Genomic DNA, 20,968 nt, shown 5'->3' on the forward strand with positions numbered 1-20,968 from the left:
CATGATCCCAATTCTACCTTACAAATCCGGCTAGACCAGAGCATGTACACTGGTACAGATAGGGAATCCAGGACAGATAAACTCCTCAGGACCAATAATGAGAGTAGTGATACCAGGAGGGGAAGGGGAAGGTGTGGGGAGAAAGGGGGGGCCAATCACAATGATCTACAGATAACCCCCTCCCTGGGGGACAAACAACAGAAAAGTGGGTGAAAGGAGACAGTGGTCAGTGTAAGACATGAAAAACTAATAATAATTGATAAATTATCAAGGGTTCGGGAGGGAGGGAGGGAGAGAGGGAGAGGGGGAGGGGGGAAATAAGGAGCCATTACCAGGGGCTCAAGTAGAAAGAAAATGTTTTGAGAACGATGATGGCAACAAATGTACGAATGTGCTTGACACAATGGATGGATGGATGGATGAATTGTGATAAGAGTTGGACGAGCCCCCAATAAAATGCCTTTTAAAAAAAAGAAAGGACACACTGGGAACACATCCGTCTCCACGCCCTAGAGATCCGAGGAACTGGACGGTGCCTGACTACCCCTGACAAGTGTCTGAAAGGGCCATACTGGAAGGCTCCAGATGCAGAGAGAAAGACCTGTTGCTTTTGGGGACACTGGTCTCAATGCCTCTAAGAGGGGCTCTGCAGCCCCAGCGTGACCTCGGATCGTTCTGTGTGACAGGGACCGACTAACCTGTGCATGGCTGGATCCCTGGCCTCTGCCTACTCGCTCCGTTAGCCCACCCCCCTCCTCCAGTTGTGACAACCGAGACATCGCTAAATATTCCCTGGTGGCTCAGATCACACCACTCCAGAGAACCATGTTGAAAGAAAACTGGATGCACATCTTTAAAAAACGTTTCCATTGGTTCAACCAACAAAACAACACACACACACTGCCATGTTGTTGCTTGTGGGGCTTGGTGGGGGGAAAAATTTTTTTTGAGCAGTTCAGCTGCTTCATGCTAATCTACTGTAAAGTGTTCTTGTTCTTAATTTGCAATATTGAGGAGAGAGTCAACCATGGCCTCAGAGTCCATTCTGACTCACAGTGACCCTGTAAGACAGAGTACTACTCCCCTACCACGCTCCCGAGGCTGGAAGCCGCCTGCCTCATCTTTCTCCTGCAGAGCCGCTGCTTTGCTTAGCAGCCCCATTTTTAACCCATTGTGCCCCCAGGACTCCTTAGAAATAGAATGCCTACCTAAAATTGATGTTTTGAAGTGTTATAGGCAAGTCTGGTTATTTCAGCAATGAGTTACCCATGTTCTTCCCCAAAGGGCTACCAAAAAAGAAAAAAGGAATGATAGCTATGAAGATTGAATTCTGCAGGAAGTAAAGAAACGGGAGCAACAGGGTGAAATATGGGATGAAGGCCCCTCATTTCAGCCCCTGGGTACCTTCTGTCACAAAGCCAAGAAACTTCTAGAAATGGGGCCCAGCACAGCTTGGTCAATCACCAGGACCATGGGGCGAAGATGCTGGGGAGCAGAAGCCACTGGTGGATGGAAAGATCCATCAGGGGGGTCTGTTGCCATCACCTATATTTATCATCCGGAAATGAACAACCTCTGCGAGCAGATGGAAGACGACCATTGCTCAACTTGTCATAACTTATTATGGATTTGACTGCCAATTTCTACTTTAAAAGCCCCCCAGCTCCAGGGAGGTGAAGCAAATTTGAGAGACAGACGTCTGTTGCATTTCAAATCAAGTCCGTGGCCATTGCCACTGCACATCTGAGCTTGTGGCTGCTGTTACGTGGAGTTATAGCCCCTGTCTCCAAAACGTTAGGCATTTCGGTTTCCCGAGAGCAGGGCTGTCTCCCTTGGGGAGGGTCCTGACTGAGCTTCCTCTCACGTACTTTGGGCATGTCATCAGGAGGGGCCAGTTCCCCGACAAGGACTTAATGCTTGGGAGCAAAGAGGATCAGCAAACAGGAAAAGAGGAAGACCCTGGAGGAGAGGGTCTGACACAGTGGCTGCAGCAATGGGCTCAGGCAGAGCGATGATGGTGAGGGAGGATGGACGGCATGGGACCCGAGGGTCAGTGTGGGTCAGCACCAACTCACTGGCACCTAACAATAACCCAAAAAAGGATCATTGCCTGGCTGTCTTAACATCTGTCTGAATCGGTCATCTTTAGCTGTGGTTCGAAAGCAAGCCCATTTCCAGGATTCATTTCTAGGATCTCCCTAAAACTCACTGCCATTGAGTCAACCCTGACCCCGAGCGACCCTACAGGACAGGCTAAGAAGGTCCCTGTCGGTTTCTGAGACTAACTCTTCAAGGGAGTAGAAAGCATTGTCTTTCTCCCAGGGAGCAGACTGGTGGTTTCAAACTGCTGACCTTGCAGTAGGCAGCCCAAGCTGCAACCACTGTGCCCCCAGGGGCTCCAATGTCCAGGGTCATCCTAAGGATTTCATGAAGTGCCCTTGTCTGTTTTCTTCCGTCTCTGCCTCTGCCTTCATCAGATTGGACGAGCTGTGTGCAGCAGTGGAAGCATCAGAGCAACGGCTCGAGCACAATGCGCTCACACGTTTCTCTCCCGGAGTCACGGCTCATATGAAAGAAGCTGGAAGGAGACAGGAGGCCGTCTGTTTGTCTGACCTGTCTGCTCACCACGTGGCTTCCATTTGAAGGATGACCTCTTGGTCCGAGGTGGACCCACACCTCCTGGTTGATTAAGTCACTTCCTTTTAAGAAACCTAGCCTATGACCCAGGGAGCCCTGGTGGTGCAGTGGTGACACCTTGGGCTGCCATCCACATGGTCGGCAGTTTGAAGCCACCAGCAGTTCCACGGGAGAAAGAGTGGGCTTTCTACTCCCATCAACAATTACAGTCTCGGAAACCCGCAGGGGGTCACTATGAATCCACATGGACTCCGTGGCAGGGAATGAGATGCTATGACCCTCACCCTCAGGGTCAATGGCTAAAGGTTGATGACATCATCACTCAAGCCGACAGTCGTATGAACTTTCTGAATGTAAGCTACAGTATGACCACTTTATGAAAACCAGGCGGGGGGTGGAGGGGGATGTTTGTGATAGTGAATGGCCATCCTGGAGAAATGGCGGGGGATGGGGGGGGGGCGGTGTTTACAGGGAGCAGGACCCTGAAAAAGAAGCAATGATGGCAAACCCCAACCCCGGGCTGGGGCTAGGCCTACGTTTTTGCTTTTCTCCTCGCTGAAATCTGACTCTGCTCTCTGCCATTCTGCACTTCCCCCCTCTTGCCCTCAGGAGGTCGGGGCCAGACTTCCTCGAACAGTGTCCACCCCGAGCAGAGAACAGACCCGTCCTCCTCGCATCCAACCTGCCAACAGGGGAAAACCTAGAGCTGAGTTGTGAGCTACAGCTCCCATGTGGGCATCTCCTCAAGTGACGATGAAGCAGGTCGGAAATGCTACTGTGGGTCCGTAGGAAACTGAGATATTATTGACCATCCTTTCCGTTGGCGCCTTTCCAGGATGAGGAATGCCACCCCATGTAAGGCTGCCTCTGGATACTCATCCGGTCGCTTGGTTATCTTGTGCCAACTGATCACTTGACGGTTCCTCTATGAATTCCTGTACACATGGAACCACTGAGGTGGCCATGGGGGAAGGTTCATGCGTGCGTGCCCTCCACAGATGTTTTCAGGCTCCTTGTATGGCAAGAGAAATTGGTTGCTTCCAGGGCATTAATTAATTCTTCTCCCCAACAATAGATGTTGAGTGTGGGCCTCTGAGTTAGCATGTGTCGGGCCTTGCGAGATGTTGTATTGTCCATTGCTGCACACACTGTTGGGTGCCCCCAGAACTGAGTTCTGAGTTGTGGGGTGTCAGTGTACATCTAAATCCCTCACATTCTTGGCATTGGATTTGATCCTCATGGATTTGTGCCTTCTAGCTGGGCTCAAAATTGGGGCTGGAGGGTAGTGGCAAGCGCTTCCATTTCTCCGAAGGGCCATGGTGCATAAAGATGGATGCGCTATCCCCGGAGTTGTTCTCTGGAGAATCTGTCTTGGACAAAGTACAGCCACAATGCTCCTTAGAAACAAGGATGGTGAAGCTTCATCTCACTTCCTTTGGACTTGTCAGGAGAACCCTGTCCTGAGAGAAGGCCATTACACTCGGTCAAGAAGAGTGGCAGAGCAAAAGAGGAATGATACCATTGCTTCCCCGAGGGATCAAACATGACCAGCATCGTGAAGATGGCCAAGGACTGGGCAGTGTTGGGTTCTCTTGTCCAGGGAGTCGCTGTGCGTTGAACTGACCCAGCAGCACCTGCCTCCAGCCTTCACTGTGGGGAGTCTCAGCGTGGTGCCAATGGTTATCGTGCTTGGCTTCCAACTGAAAAGTAGGAGGTTCCAGTCTGCCCGCAGGTGCCTTGGAAGAAAGTCCTGGAAATCTTCATAATCAGCCACTGAAAATCCCCGTGCAACACAGGTCTACGTGGACGCGCACGGTTTCCCCATCAGTCGGACTCCACCAGGCGCTGGTGTTGGATTGGTGCTGGTGTCCACCTGCTGAGTAAAGATCTCACTGTGCAGAAGGGAAGCAAGTCGGAAGTGAACATCTACGAAGATGATGGAGGGAGGGTTCCAAAGCTGAGAACTCGTGCGTGGATGCACTCGGTCCCCACAACACCTCAGGATGGAGGCCCCATTTTTTAAATGGAGAGACTGAGGGGTACAGAAGCAGAGGCATTGGCCCCCAAACACCCAGAGGCTAAATGGTGGGGTCACGTGTAATTCCAGAACTCCTGTAGACTTAACTCCACCACCTGCGTGGTTTTGCTTTGATTATGAACACCGAGCTCTCCCTTTGCTATGAAAGACCGTTAGGAGAGAACTGGCCTGTGTCCACCCACTGGGTCAGCAAGTGATCCCAAATCAGGGTGACAGTGACCCATTGAATGGATGGCTGCAGCCTATGTCCTCACTGAACTGAGAGATATTTGTCTACCACAGGCCACCATTTGCTGCCCACAAGTTACGTTGGCAACTGTTCTCCCTGATGCAGGTGGTGGCCATGAAGTAGGTCTACATGTGCAGGTCCACGTGGCTCACAGAGTGGCCAGCATGGTCTGGTTCACCCAAGACTGTCTTGTTTTGATCACTGAAAGCCCCACATCGCAGAATCCCCTAGGCAAACTGGAGTGGTTGGTCAGCCGACATTTAGGGTTGGCTGGTTGGACATTCCAAACCCGTATGCCCGGTACCCCTCAATCAGAAGGGCTCTGACAGAGTTTAGTTTTGAATTATCACCATGGTGACTAGTCACACACCCAAGATGCCAGACTCAATTGGAGAGGCATTGACAGCAAACACACCTAAGTAATAAGTTACACAATAGAGCATCACACCCCCATTCGTTTTCACAGACGTCCCGGCATGTGTGTGCCCTGATAAAGTCAGTCTTAGACGTGTTGGGTGTGGGGTGGCACTGTCACACTCTTCTTCTGATCACAAGCTCAGTGATGTGTAGCACACAGGCCATTTTGTCACCCCTCAGAGGAGCTCTCTGAGTGGTGTGTGGTGTCCTACTTGGTCTCCTCTTCTGTGTGTCCCTGAAAGCATGTGGCTGTTGTTGTTGTCTGGTCCTGTTGACTCTGTCCCCACTCACAGCAAGCCCAGGACAACAGAACAAAGGACAGCCCAGCATGCACCAGCCGTGCGACCAGCGCTGTGTTGGAGCGACCTGCTGCAGCCTTACACCCCCAGCAGAAGATGCCCGATGCCCTGGACTCGCCTCCAGCTCATAGTCGCGTTTTCAAAGCTGTAAATCTTCTGGAAACAGACTGCCACTTCATTCTTGCACGGAACAGCTGATGAGCTCAACCCACGGAGCTCTGGGTTAGCGTTGTTGCTTTTGCTAGGTGTGCAGCTATCTAGTCAGTTTGGACTCGTTTCCGGGAGTAGCCACGTGCTTAAGTCTTGTAGGACCAAGTCTCATCTCCGCCCTAGCTGTGCGACTAAAGCTCTAGCACCAACATCAGTGTCTCAAGATGAGAGGGAGCTTCAAGAAATGCACAAAAAACTTGGGTTAAAGGGGATTCTCATGAGGTGGGCTAAAAATGGAAGGCACTGACACCTTTGATGTCAAGGAGTCTATGTTTGGGATGGCCTCAGCGACATCTCAAGAAACGGAATCATCCCGTCACCCAGGGAGCAGAGAGAGCTGTCTCCTGGGAAGCCGATCCTGAAGCTGGTGGCCTCTTCTCACAGGTGAAATGACCCCCTCACCGTCCAGTCTGGCCCTGCTCCCCAAGACTACAATGGTACTGAAGCCACAGAGAGGCAACCTGCCATGTGGTTGTGCCTCAAGGTCACTGCAACAAGCGTCTATTGTTTTCGATCAGAGAGATGCCCGTGAGAGGGAGGGTACTGGACCACAACAAAGCCCCTCTAATTGTTTAGCAGCCTGTCAGGCTGGCGGCCTGATCCTGCAACAAAAGAGGATGACTACTCAAGTGGAGACGCTCGAGCGCCAGCCTGTAATTCTTTCATTTTGCTTTTGAGAGGCTGGCACCAGTTTATCTGGCTCTGGGAGTGACAGGGTGATTATCATGTATTGTGACACTCGGGAGAAGACAGCAATGCCCTGTATGAAGACCCACACGTCTGTCTGTCTGTCACAGAACACTCTCTTCTGCGCCTGCAGGAACGCACACAGATGGCTGAGACCAGCTCAGCTGACTCACACGGGCTGATGGACACAAATGAGTTCTTCTTAGTGCCCAGGATGTAGGCTTGGACAAGTGTCAGGGTGAATTGCATGCCCCAAAATGTGTTGTAAATCTTTTCTTTTTAATTTATTATTAATTGGGATTTAATACATATATTGTTCCATAGTTCAATCACGTCAAGCAGAATTGTACAATGGCTACCAGTTTCCAAACATTTTTGTTTCTAGATCGACTACTTGATATGATCCCCCTTTTACCCCATCACCACCACTGTACCTCCCTCCCCCCAAAACCCTTATTCTACTTGCTGTCCCTGTAGGTTCATCAATCCTGGGCTTCTTATATTTTAAAAAATGGAAATATATATAACACAACTTCCAGAGGGTGTCCTCCGGTGACATCACACCTCTGAGATATACCCCTGGACCTGTGGACATAATCCCACTAGGGAACATGTGTTCCCTAATAAGCTCCTACCACTGTAGGGTGTGTCTTAACCCTAACCATGTTGGGTATGAGGAGAACAGAGTAGGCATGCGTGGAAGAGAGAGAGAGAGAGAGAGAGAGAGAGAGAGAAGCTATGTGGAAATTGCCAAGGAACCCCAAGAACAATGCTAGAAATGCTGAGCAGTTCCCCAGAGCACACAGAGAACGGCTTCCCATGGACCTGGCGTCCTGAATTCAGACTTCATGGGCTACTCTGTGAGCTGCTAACCCAAAGTCAACGGTTCAAACCCACCACCTGAACCCTGGGAGAAAGATGAGGCTCTCTATGCCCATAAAGGTTTAAAGTCTCAGAAACCCGCAGGGGCTATTCTACCCTGTCGCAGAGGGTCACTATGAGTCAGAATAGACGTGAGGACAGTGAGTTTTTGAGAGTGAGATACTGTGAGAGAGAGAAAATCCTGTGTGTGAACGCCAGGAGGTTCAGGAGCACTCTGACTGCACTTCTTCCGAGACAGATGTAGCTGTTTTCTGACGGTCCACATAAATTGTGTATTCTCTGCTAACACCGTGATTCAAATGCATCCACTCTTCTGTGGTCTTTCTTATTCATTGTCCAAGGTTCACATTCACAGGAGGCAATTAAAATATGGCTTGATCCCAGGGCTACGTTGCCCTCATAGTAGACATACCGTATCTGTGGACAAGTGTCCTGGCAAAGATGGAAGGGAGAGGGATAAGAAGACAACTTCAGGATGATGAACACAGAGATTCAAACATCCATATGGGCCACCAGGTGTTTGGGGAAATGGAATTCGCCGACACTTTGAGGACATTGTCTGTCTGCCAGGACTGGCATAGAACCTGAGGCAAATCTGAAATGAATCCTAATATTATTCTCTTAGAACTGCTGTTCCAGTTACTGTTTTCAGTTCTGTAAAGATAGCGTCCAATTCAATCTTCACCATCGGCAGGCAGAACGATTTATTAACTGAAGCTTGAGGCAGGCAGGGAGCGTGCCCAATGCCCCAGAGTCACAAGGACTCCTCGCATGTGATCTAGGGCTCGTGGTCTTGGACATGTGAATACATTTGTATGACTTGGATACTCTATTCTCAATAGAATTGGGCATCAGAAAGAAATCCGGTTATGAATATTGGGGTTAAGACAGAGGCAGGCTTAGGGCCAGGTTCCTACAACTTCTGTCAATTGTACCAAAAAAATGATCATTTCCGTGTCATCTGGAGAATATCCCAGGAGACCCTTCTGTTGTTCTTATACTCGCAAATCCAAAAAGATATAATGAATTTATGGGTGAACACTGGAAGTACATCAATCCAAGGTTTTTTTTTCTCTATCTCATTATCTCCAAAAGTCCAAACTCACTGCTCTCAAGTAGATGTTGATTCATAGGGACCCTGTAGGACAGGGTAGAACTGCCGCCGCCGCCACCCCGGGCCCCCTCCCACCCTGTGAGTTTCTGAGACTGTCACTGTTTACAGGAGTAGAAAGCCTCATCTTTCTCCAGAGGAGAAGCTGGTGGTTTTGAACTGCTAACCTTTCAGATCACAGGCCAATGGGTAACAACGACGCCACCAGGGCTCCGTCTCATCATCTAGCCCTGCTTAATTTATTTACTTTTTTTCCCTTTTCATCTGTGACATCAATTAGACCCAATCCACTGCCCTTAATGAATTCTGACTCACAGCAACCTTACAGGGTACAATAGAATGGCCCCATCGGCTTTCTGAGCCTAAATTTTTACAGGAGCATATGACAGCCTTATCTTGTTTCTGCAGAGTGACTGGTGGGTTTCAACTCCCAACCTTGCAATTGGCAGCCCATTGCCGACAATGCATTGCCACCAGAGTTTCTTAGCATCAATTAAAGCAAACAAAAAACCACGGCCAGCGAGTCAATTCTGACTCATGTCAACTGCGTGTGGTACACAGTAGAAGTGCACTCCATACAGAAGTAGATCACCAGCCAGTCTTCCACGGCCTTGCTGGGTGTGTTCAAACCACCAGCCTTCTGGTTATCGCTGAGAGCAGAACACTCATGCCACCCATGAACCTTACAGCATCACTAAAGGTGAATCAAACGGGGCACCTATTTACTCCACCAAACGTTCAGTAGACACCGACTGTCCTGGAGGCACCAGGGCACGATCATTTGCCCTGACACTGTTTGGTGGGGAAACGATGGGCTGGAGGCATCCATCGGTGTCTCTGGCCACACTGAGCTCACTTCACTCACGGCTGGCTGAGGTCATCCACTGGAAAGCTGCCTGTGATTGATGATGGAGAGCCTCAAGTTGACCCGTTTCCCCGGGTCAGGAAAGAAAGCCAACAAGTGTCACCTTCTACACCAACTCCCGTGGATTGGAAGCGGCTGCCTGCCTCACTGGATGAAGAAGGAATCCTGGCTCCATAGTATATACGGCTCGACGGGGAAAGGAGTGCATTACCGTCTGGTGAAACCTCAGAAGACATGGGACATGGTGATGGGACCACGTGGACGAAGAGCGTTCTAGTCTTACAACGGATCCTGAATACTGCATGCTCTTTGATAGTTGACCAAGCGGTGCAGCAAGCCAAGGGAGACAAGGCATCTTCAAGCATTTGACTTAGTGGAAGCATGGTGAAATTAATTGAGAGTGCGTAACAAATTGATCTGATTTTATGATAGTCAAACCCTCCCCATCCTTCACCTTATCTGACCAGTCAGGCCTAAGGGCTGATAACCTTATTCCTATGGTAGTGATCTGTTACCCAGGTGGAGGTAGCATATGATCATGTACCATTGGCATGTAAAAAAAAGGTGCCGAAGCTTTACTGAAGGCCTAGTGAAACACTAGGCCCCAGGAATTCAAGAAACACCAGCTGAGATGTTACAAGTGTACCAATGCAGTACTAGAAGCACCCATTCATCTATGCCAAGAAATGTGTGAGACTTGGCCACCTGCCTGGAGGAGGTTCATAATTAAGCCGACCCCAGGGAAGAGTGATCCAGTAGTACATGGAAATTATCAAGCAATATCATCAGTATCACACACAAGCAAACCCCGGTTGAAGATCATTGCAAAATGGTTGCCACCGTACATGAACATGGAACTGCCAGAAATTCAAGCCCAATTCAGCTGAGGGCAGGGAAGGAGGGATGTCATTGCTGATGTCAGATGCATCCTGACGAAAAGCTGACAATACAAGAAAAAGGTGTACCTGTGTTTTAGTGATTAGACGAAGATATGCATCGGTATGAGTGGCATTATGATTATGGATAACATTGCAAAGTATGGGAATTCCAGGACCCTTAACTGTGCTCCCGTGGCACCTGTGCCTAGGCCAAGAGGCAGCCATGTAAATAGAACTATGTGGTCTAAAATCAGGGAAGGGGTGTGTCAGGGTTGTATCCTCTCACCATACTTAACTCGTTCTGTATGCGTAGCAGGGCATCCTAGAATCTAGACTAAATGAAGAACACAGCATGGAGATCAAAGGAATCCCTTTGAACAACCTTTGATATGCAAATGGCACACGTTGGCTGGCTGAAGGCTAAGAAGACTTGAAGAATTTACTCTTCAAGATTAAGGACTGCAGCCTTCAGTGCAAATACACGGCAACATGGAGAAAACAAAAAGCCTTACAAATGAGCCCATAAGCAACAGGATAGTGAACAGGAACTGTGGGCGTTGTCAAGGATTTGGGTGACCTTGGATCCACAAGGAAAGCTCGTGGATGTATTGCGTTGGATAGATCTCTTGCTGCAGACCTCTTTACAGTGTTGGCAAAGAAAGAAGCACACCAGCCTGTGCGACCACGAGGTGTCGAAGGGATCAGGTGTAAGGCATCATCAGAACAAAAAATCTTACCATAGTGAATGATCGGGGGAGTGCGGAGTGGAGATCCAAAGCCCATTAGTAGGCCACTGGAGATCCCCTTGCAGAGGGGTCTCGGGGAGGAGATGAGCCAGTCAGGGTGCGATGTAACAATGATGAGAAATACAACTTTCCTCTAGTTCCTAAATGTTTCCTCCCCGCTCCCACTACCATGACTCGAATTCTATCTTGCAAGTCTGGCTAGACCAGAGGATGTACACTGGTACAGATAGGAACTGAAAATACAGGGAATCCAGGACGGATGAGCCCTACAGGACCAGTGGTGTGAGTGGCAAAACAGGGAGGGTAAAGGGAGAATGGGTAGGAAAGAGGGAACCGATTACATGGAACTGTGTGTGACCTCCTCCCTGGGGGACAGACAACCGAAAAGTGGGTGAAGGGAGACGTCAGACAGGGCAAGATATGACAAAATACCCATTTATAAACTATCAAGGGCTCATGTGGGAGGCGGGAGCGGGGAGGGAGGGGAAAAATGAGGACCTAATGTTGGGGGTTTAAGTGGAGAGAAAATGTTTTGAGAAATGATGTACAAATGCGCTTTACACAATTGATGTGTGTATGGATTGGGATCACAGTTGTATGAGCCCCTAATAAAATGTTAAAAAAAAAAAAGAAAAATGTCTCTTTAAGAACCAATGTGCCCATGCTCCAAGCCATGGAACTTTCAATTGCCTCAGATGCACCAGAGAGCTGGATAACAAGCCCCCGGAGAAAAACGAGGGAATCTGGTGTTGGAAAAGACGAATCACTATACCACGGGCTGCCAGACCCATGGCCCAGGCTGTCTTCCCAGAGTAGTTATAACCTGAAAGCTCCTTAGAAGCAAGGATGGCAAGACTTCGTCTCGAGGACTTCGGGCTTGTTGTCAGGAGGGACCAGTCCCCAAAGAAGGACACCATGCTCAGTAAAGAAGAGGGTCGTTGAAAAAAGGAAGACTCCCAACATGATGGACTGATACAGTGGCTGCAACCAGGGACTCAAGCCTGGCAATGACGGTGACGGTGACGGTGGCGCGGGACCGGTAGTAATTCGGGCATCGTTCGCTGTGTGTCGGAACTGACTGGTGGTGCCTAGTAACGACTGCATTATCACGAAGGTCGCAAGGGTTCAGAAGGGCTGGGCGCTGTTTCACAGGAGAGTGGGGAGTAATGACAAGGGATGGCTGGTTCAGGTCTCTGTGTGCCTGTTGGGATGGCCACGCCCGCGTCAAGGCCCGCAGGCGAGTTTGCGTGCTTCTGCTCTCCCATGTTTCCATCGGTAACCGTGATCCTGCACTTTTTGTAAATGGTGTTGTCAGTTAGAAGGTACGTAATGATGCATTTGCTGTTTTAACCATTTTCAGTGTGCAATCAAGTGGCATTAGTTGCATTTACCTTGCTGTGCAAACATCACCACTATCCAGTTCCAAAAATTTTTCATCACCCTGAACAGAAACTCGGGGCTCCTTACATCCTAACACCTTTTCACGCCTCTCCCAAACACAAATAAACTTTGTTTTCTCTCTCGGTTCCTTATTTTATCTGCCGGCGACCATCTAACATAAGCCTCTTTGTGCCTGATTTATCTCACTCGGTATACTACTTTCATGACACACCCTGTTGGCATAGTGCTACATGCTGGACTGCTAACTGCACAGTCAGCAGTTTTCAACCACCAGCAGCTCATGGGAGAAAGACACGACTTTCTATTCTCACAAAGAGTTACAATCTTGGAAGCTCACGGACGCAGTTCTGCCCTGTCCTATCGGGTCACTATGAGTTGGAATCAACTCAACAGCAGTGAGATGTTTGCAAAGCTCGTCCGTGCTGTGGCTTGTACTGGAGCATGGCTTTCTCTGTGCCTGAGTCGTGTGGCACGTGTGGTTACACCACATGTGGTTTCCCACTCCATCCGTCACTTGGTGTACGTCCAGCGTTTGTTCCTTGGACAGGGAGCGTGCACCCAAGGTCCTGCTTTCAGCTCTCTTGGGTATGGCGTTAGGGGCAGAAGTAGAATCACTTGGTCAGACGGTAAATAGATGTTTCACTTTCGGAAGAACCACGAGCAGCTTCACTGTGCTCCATTCCTACAAGCAATGGATTAGGGTTCCGTTTTTTCTACAGTCTCTCAATACTTGACCTTTTTCTCATAATAACCACACTGGTAGGGTAGAAGTGGTGGCTCACTGTGGTTTTGATTTACATTTCTATAGGGACTAGTGATGCTGAGCGTCTTCTCACGGCCATATTGGCTATTTCTATATCATCGTTGGGAAAATGTCTACTCAAGGCCTTGGCTCATATTTAAGATTGGGCTTTTTGACTTTTTGTTTTTGAGTTGTAAGAATTCTTTATACATTCTGAAGAGTAAACCCTTATCAGAGATGTGATTACATACTGTATTCTCTCACTCTGCAGGTTAGAACTTCATTTTCATGATCAAGTCTGGTGAAGCATAAAAAATCTTTAATTTTGTGGAAGTTTAATGTATCTGTTTTGTCTTTGTTGCTTGTACTTTTAATGTTGTATGCTCTGGGGATGGATGATGGATAAGTGGAAGGAATGGATAGATGTATGGATGAGTGGATGCATGGATGGATGGATGCGTCTATGGATTGATGGATGAATGTGTCTACGGTTGGCTGCATGGATGGATGAGTGAAAGGACAGATGGATGGATGGGTAGGTTGGGGGTGGGTAGATGGATGCATGAATAGATTAGATAGATAGATAGATAGATAGATAGATAGATAGATAGATAGATAGATAGATAGACAGACAGACAGACAGACGGGTGAGATAGACATAAATATATCCACTTCCCTGCTGTTCTCTGAGCTCACAGACATCAGCACTGGGCCTTTTTGCATCTCAGTTTCCCCAAAACCTGACTCACGATCCCACACATAGTAGGCATCCAATAAACACTATTACAATGAAAGCAGCACTTGTCAAAAAGTCAATCCACTCTGGAGTGAAAGCTCATGAAAATAGACAGCATTTCAGCCCAAGGAAAAGATTAAACTGCCACTCGGCTTAACAACAAAGATCTCTTTTTGTTATTTCAGGTCTTGCAAAGTGATAGGCTAGCAGGAGAAGAGGTAACACGTAGAGGAGCTAGGGACACGCTTTCCATTTTAATTTGGAAAGTGATTGGCATGTCACTGCGCTGTCACTGCCCAGTGGGGGAGCGCCCTGACCATCAGCATTCCCCACCGAGACTGGTAACCATCTCCTGCCCTTCCTCCCCACCCCCTTAGGAACCACAGTGATGCGGATGACAGCCTTTGATGCGGATGACCCCGCCACCGACAATGCCCTCCTGCGGTACAATATCCGTCAGCAGACGCCTGACAAGCCTTCACCCAACATGTTCTACATCGATCCTGAGAAAGGAGACATTGTCACCGTTGTGTCACCTGCGCTGCTGGACCGGGAGGTGAGCTGAAAGGAGCACGCTCTCTCTTTCGGGGAAACACATCGTGGTTTCGCACACAAGCCACTGGCTGGGTTCCCGAGTTAACGATGCTTTCACTGGGAATGGCGGCAATGAGATATTTGCTGTGGTTGGGTGGGGGAAGCTAAAAAGGGAGATGGGCTAGTACGTGGATTCAAAAAGCACAGGTTACAAAAGGCAGTGCCATTTGCAATTGCATACATTCACTCAACCAGGTGCCTCTGCTTTCTCACTGATGCCTGAGGCCCTCGTGGTTTCTTCTACTCTCCGCCTGCCTTTCGGTCAGAATGGGAGTGGGAGGCAGGGAGGGAGTGGAGGGAGACCCAGGGTAGAGGGCAGGCGTTCGAAACCAGCCCCTGAGTCTCGTTGACCACATGTGAGTATTCAGGACCAGGCAGCTTGGGTCCAGCCGAGTCCTCTCACATGGACACATCCTCCTGGCGCTGCTGGTCTCAACTGCCGATTCCTCCAGGACAGGGATTTCTTGAGGGATGGTGGCATCTCACCTGTTTGTAACACCATTACCTGGTGTGGTTTCCGGCACCCCTGGAAATCCTCATTATGGGTTGGTTGGCACAGAGGAGGACGACAAGATTGAGTCGGGAAGGATGCTGGTATTTCCACTCGAAAAGCCAAGCAGCAGCAAGGGCTGGGCCGGGATCACCAGGGCAAGAGAGAGCGAAATCTCGCTCTGTGCACTTGTGCGTGTCACGTGGAAAATATGGTTGTTGCTGGTTAAGAACAGGAAAGTGGAAGGGAAAGTCCTGACTCCGATTCCTTCATTCTGCCACCCATTCTCCAACCACTGTGCCATTGGGATGGATACCGTGTTGTCTTCTTCTTTCAGAGCATGGAATGAGTCTCTAGCTTTGTCTGTGTCCCCCAACGAACACATCTGTGCCCAGGTGTGTACACCACACACACACCACCTTCCTGTGTGCCCTAATCCTCCCTGGAAGCACTTGCCAGTTCTTCCTGGGGAAAGATGACATCCCTGAGGGGTACCGCCCCCCCAAAAAATCTGAACTGTGCTGGGCAGAATGGAGCATTCATAGTACGCATTTTTCCCACTAGGTGAGCATTGAGGAACTCACTCTGTGTTAGTGCACCAGTGGCATCACCTGGGAAGGTTCTCTCTGGTCACAGTAAAATTTTTCCATTAAGGCAGTTTCACTCAAATCTCGTTTTTTAATGATGGCCGATTTAAGAGAACAGCATGTGGTTGTGAAATTTTGTTTCCTGCTCAGGAAAAATGCTGCAGAAACTGATGTGATGTTGAACACAGCTTACAAGGATAGTGCTATGGGGAAAATCTCAAGTGTACGAGTGGTTTTCTCATTTCAAAAAAGGTGAAATGTCAATTGATGACAAACCTCATTCTGAATGTCTGTCATCTTCCTGAATGGATGAAAATGTCGATTCGTAGTACATTTGGAGTTCATTCCACCAGGTCAGACTGTTAATCAAGCTTTCTATTTAGAGGTTGTGAAAACATAATGTACCAGTATGTGACAAAAAGGCCGGATTTGTGGCAGACAGGGGACTGGTAGTGCCACCATGATAATTCATCATGCAGCCATCTCAGTGTACCAGGTTTGGGGGCAACCCCCCCCCCCACAAACCAGCATGCCTCTCTTTCCCCATGCACCTTACTCACCTGTCCTCACTCCATGCAACTTCCTTTTTTATCCACGGATGAAGAAGGACATGAAAGGACAGTGATTTGACGATGTAGAAGAGGTAAAGAAAAAAACGAGGGAGATGCTGTCAGCCATCCAAGCAGATGAGTTTGAAAAATGTTTCCAAGAATAGAATTGCAGATTTGACAAAGGTACTAAGTGTTGTGGAGAGTACTTTGAAGGTAGGATGGTTGTTTTGTAAAAAAAAAAAATAATAATAACATAGCTTTGGAAAAAATCCATTTTGGGGGGTTACCCCCTCATATGTGTTTGTTTTTACAAGCAGATGATGTTGTCTGCATCTCTCTCACTACAATCCAGGGTAATCACATAATTGGTCATTTCCATGTTAGGTTTATTTTGCAGGCAAATGTCTTTCCCACGCATGAGATTTCCTTATGGACTTTAGTGAAACTGTATAGAAACTGAATTAATCATTTCTTGACACAATAAAAGGGAGCCCTGATGGTGTAGTGGTTCTGAGTTGGGCTGCGATCCACATGGTCAGCAGTTCAAAGCCACCAGTAGCTTCTTGGGGCGGGGGGGGGGGGGGGGGGGGCTTTCTCCTTCCATGAGCAGTTATAACATAAGTGGTTATGGTCTCAGAAGCCCACAGGGGCTGCTGTGAGTCAGCATTGACTCAACGGCAGTGAGTTTGGTCTTTTGCGCCACAATACATACAGAGCCCTTCTCTTCCCCCTGCCCCTCCCCACAAAAGAGATCAATGGGACTTAACCCTAATTGGAAAATGGATAAAAATGAATGAGCGGCATCACTTCTCTGGAGTTGACAGCATTCAGTGCTGACCCAGGCAGTGTAGGAAAGCTCTGGGTTTAGGCTTTCAAGTTGATTTCTACTCACACAGCGATCCCACAGGCCAGAGCTGAACTATCCCACGGGTTTCCAAGGTTGTAGATTCTTTATTCATAGAAGCACATTCTTGTTCTCCCACTATGCATCTGGGATTTGAACCACCGACCTTGTGGCTCGCAGGTTTGCACAGACCCTGAGTCTGTGTCCTCATGCTGTCTTTTCATTGCGTTTGCCGAAGGAGTAAATGGTGGCTCTAAGTTGCTCACCTTCAGAGGGATGGGATCTGCTTCCCAGATCTCCGGGCCCTGCTTCCGACCGGGCGACATGCGCTTCAACTCTAAGCACCCTTTCCTGTGGCTCTCATGGCTACAAAGGGCCCCTTCCGCAGGGTGGTGGGAGTCTTCCTTCTGGTCCACTGCTGCAGACCTTCTGAGCAGGATCCCTGACCCTCACTGTCTGCCCATGGGGGAACTGCTACAGTAGTCATCTCCGCACACGGGGAGCTCCCTGGCTGTAGTTCGTGACAGGTCATAGATCTAACGTGTTCTCCTGTGGAACCCCCCTCAGTGCTATCAAAAACATGGAAGCAAACAATCAGGTTGAAGAACAGCATCTCTAGTGTTGTTGTTGTTGTTGTTGTTGTTGTCAGGTACTGACTCATGGAGACTCTATGAACAATGAAGAAAACACTAGTCTGTGTGTTTGTCAAACTGTCGTAGCGTGTGTGTTACAGGGATGCTGGAAGCTATGCCACTGGTCTTTCAAGTGCCGGCAGGGTCGCCCACAGTGAACAGCTTTCAGCAGCGCCTCAAGACTAAGAACAGACAACAAAGACGGAACTGGTTGCCCACTTCTGAGAATTCAGCCTCTGAAAACTTTATGGGCAGAATCTATAGAATGGTGCCATTTTTCATACTACTTGTATATAAATTTTTCTTTAATCCCACCTATACAAAGGGTCCTCAAAAAGTCTGAGAGAGAGGGGGCAGGAACAAACCTATTACTTTTTTTTTTCAAACCTATGACTTTTAATTCCATTTTCCACCCACAAAATTTTTGAAACACTCTCCCTTTTTCTAAGGTACAATTTATGTCTGCAAAAGCATCTAACATAAATTTAGAAGTCTGCTTCTGAATCAGCTGGGCAGAACATATAATACAGAGCCATAAAGCATTCATTTTCAGGGAGGCATTTCTTTGGGGACCCCGTAAACTTCGATACGATTCAAATCAGCTTTAAATTCAGTTATACTGTCTTCACTCACGGACATCCAGAAATGCAGTTGCCGCTGGGTCTTGGGTGTATAAGCAAATAGATCCTGGATCCTCTGAGAACAGCGGCTGCTCAGACTATTACAAGCATTTTCCTCCAGTGCCCACCATGCACAGTTAGACTGGTTGGTTTAGGCTGGGGCCCCTGGCACCCACAGGAGCTCAGCCTGGTACAGGCGTTTTTCATTTACATTTCTTAGTTTGCGTGTCGTGCTTGGTAAAGTGGAAGCAGCAAAAAATATATATATGTAGGAAGGCTCTCGATGAGATCAATTGACACAGTGGCTGCAACAATGGCCTCACACCTAAGCACACTTGTGAGGATGGTGCAGGACTGAGTGGCGTTTCATTCTGTTGTGCCCAGTGTAGCCATCAGTTGGAACTACACAACGGCAATAAACTCCCCCTTTAGGTTTCCAAGACTGTAACTCAACAGGAGTAGAAAGCCAAGTCTTTCTCCTAAGGAATGACTGCTAGCCTGTGGTTAGCAGCCCAATTCATAACCATTACAGCCTTCAGCATGGGAAGAAAGTGCAGAGAGGTGGGTCAGGAGAAGGAGGCAGAGAGTGGGTGTGAGGAAGGGATCTGGCTGCAGTCAATGTTGCTGCCCTCTGCTGGCCCAGCTCCTGGCACAGAGCTTCAGGAAGTGCAAGCGTGCATGTCCCATGCACACCCAGCCTCGCCCACACTGCCCCTCACCTCATCCTCTTTCCCGCTCTCACATTGCTGATGCCTCGCCTGCTCCCATCCTTGAGCCCCTGCTGCCCTTTGAGGGGCCCGCGTTGGGGGGCCGGCCCTGCTCAGGAAGGAGGAAGGTGGAGAAGAGCGTTCACCTGGAAATGTTTCTTGTTGGATGAGTTTTGGCCTTGACCTAACGTATATAGGCCACCCCAAGGGGAAGGGACATGAAAGCAGGTGGATTGCCAGGTCTCCAAAGGGGCCCCCTGTTCTCTGTGTGTGATTCAGGAGTTCTCTAGGGCAGCCACATTGGCTTGTTTTGTGCAGGCTTCTCCAGGGGTCCACGGAGGCTGTATTTGAGGGCTTCATATGCCCAAGGAGGGCCAGCCCCTAAAAAGAGGAAGTGGATTTGTTCTTATTGCCCCCAGGTGGAGAGAAGTGGAATCAAATAGGTCCCAAACAAAACCAAGCCCACTGGTGTGGCCAACTCAAATCAGACTCCCTGTGACCCCCTAAGACAGAGTAGAACTGCCCCATAGGGGTTCAGGGGCCTCCACCCTTAACAGAAGCAGACAGACTCCTCTTTCTCCCTCAGAGAAGGTAGTGGGTTTGAACCGGCAGCCTTTTGGTTAACAGCAGAGGGCTGTGACCACAGTGTCATCTGGGCTCCTTTCAAATAGGACAGCAGGGCTCACAGTTTGCTGAGGCATTTTAGTACAACCCCTACCCCCCAGAAAAGTCCACAGCATGAAATCCCAGTTTCTGGGGGCAGAACTCAGACAGAGACACCTTGTAGGGGGGGAAGGTCAGGGGGGCATTTGAACTGCCTGATTCAAATGTCAGTTTGTAGTTGAGCACTTAATAATGTTTACCACTCTGTAGATCTATAACAGGTGCTTGGTGAAGATTTGATGAATGAATGAATGAATGAAGCACCTCTGTTCCTGTGGGGTCCGCATTCAAGCAGAAGGGTATGAAAACACTAAAGAAGCTCTTTGGTGCTGCACACCCATTCTGGCCCTTATATAACCATCTAAATTATTATCCGCACGCTGACCTCATGCTGGGAGCTGGGCTGGACGCAGAGAAACCCCCCTGCGATGAGAGCAGGCCTGAAGGGCAGGGCCACTTGCTTAACAGATCAATCATCTTTGCCTTTTCCACGCTCAGGGCGGGGTGATGAGGGGCCTCTGTCCTCTAAAGGACACGGCTCCCTTTGAGGCGCTCATTCATTCTCTGCCATCAGCACGCCGGGCCTCACCGTCCTGGCGACTCGGGCGATGTGCTCTGGAAGGTGAAGTCTGGCCGCATTGCAAAGGCAGACCTGCGAAGGGCCCCTCCTGTGGGAGGCATGGCTTATGTCGTGGATCAGCTTGGCCGCCAGATGGAAACTCGTCCACAGAAATCTGCCAACTTCCTTGAACACAACCTCGCCTTGCCAGCATCACAGTGTGTGTGTGTGTGTGTGTGTGTGTGTGTGTGTGCGCGCGCGCGCGCGCACCGAAAGAGGCCCTTCACAAACAATCTTTAAGATTTGCATGGCAAGAGTCTCCTTAGCCATTGGACGGCGTTTGGGCTGAGCATTTTCTACTTTCGTTCCCCGTTGGCTTACCTCGTTGTGTCTGACCATCCACAGACTCCCAGCAGAGTGATAGCCTGTCCAGGCAAATGCACCTGCAGTCAAAGGTAGCGGCCCCGTGGAGCCCATTGATTTGCTCTTTTCAGAGGGAGGGGGGTTGTCTAAGACCTGGCAGTGCCCAGGTTTGGAGGCCCAACATGTCACAGTAAAGCTTGCAGTAAATCTATGTGGGCGTATTTGCCAATCGAAAGTTGGGCGTCCTTGGGTGTGTCTGAGATGAAACCTGCAATGTGTGGATGGAGCTAGGCACTGTCCTCGGGCCCAGTCTCTGTCCTGTTCTGGGAAGTGTAACCAAGCTCTTGGGCCCCACTGACCAGTGCCCAGAGAGGCACCCACTCCTCCAGTAAGCTCTAGACCCAAAGCAGGCAGCTCTCTAGCTCTGTGGGTTGGCAAGGCTAACTCTGCCAGCAAGTGCCCGGAGATATCTTACTCCAC

General features: G+C 49.2%; 1 protein-coding gene across 2 annotated transcripts in view; it reads left to right on the forward strand.

Moving 5' to 3' along the window:
* LOC101642974 (cadherin-13) overlaps positions 1-20,968 on the forward strand; it is a 349,021-nt gene that overhangs the window by 129,984 nt on the left and 198,069 nt on the right. For both annotated transcript variants that reach the window (XM_045293862.1, XM_030886548.2), the window contains exon 2: positions 14,256-14,434. In XM_045293862.1, coding sequence (XP_045149797.1) covers positions 14,256-14,434 — 179 coding nt within the window. The remainder of the gene's footprint in view (positions 1-14,255; positions 14,435-20,968) is intronic.

Source organism: Echinops telfairi, unplaced genomic scaffold, assembly GCF_000313985.2.
Source record: "Echinops telfairi isolate 266 unplaced genomic scaffold, ASM31398v2 ScPeMD7_2291;HRSCAF=2852, whole genome shotgun sequence".
NCBI lineage: Eukaryota > Metazoa > Chordata > Mammalia > Afrosoricida > Tenrecidae > Echinops > Echinops telfairi.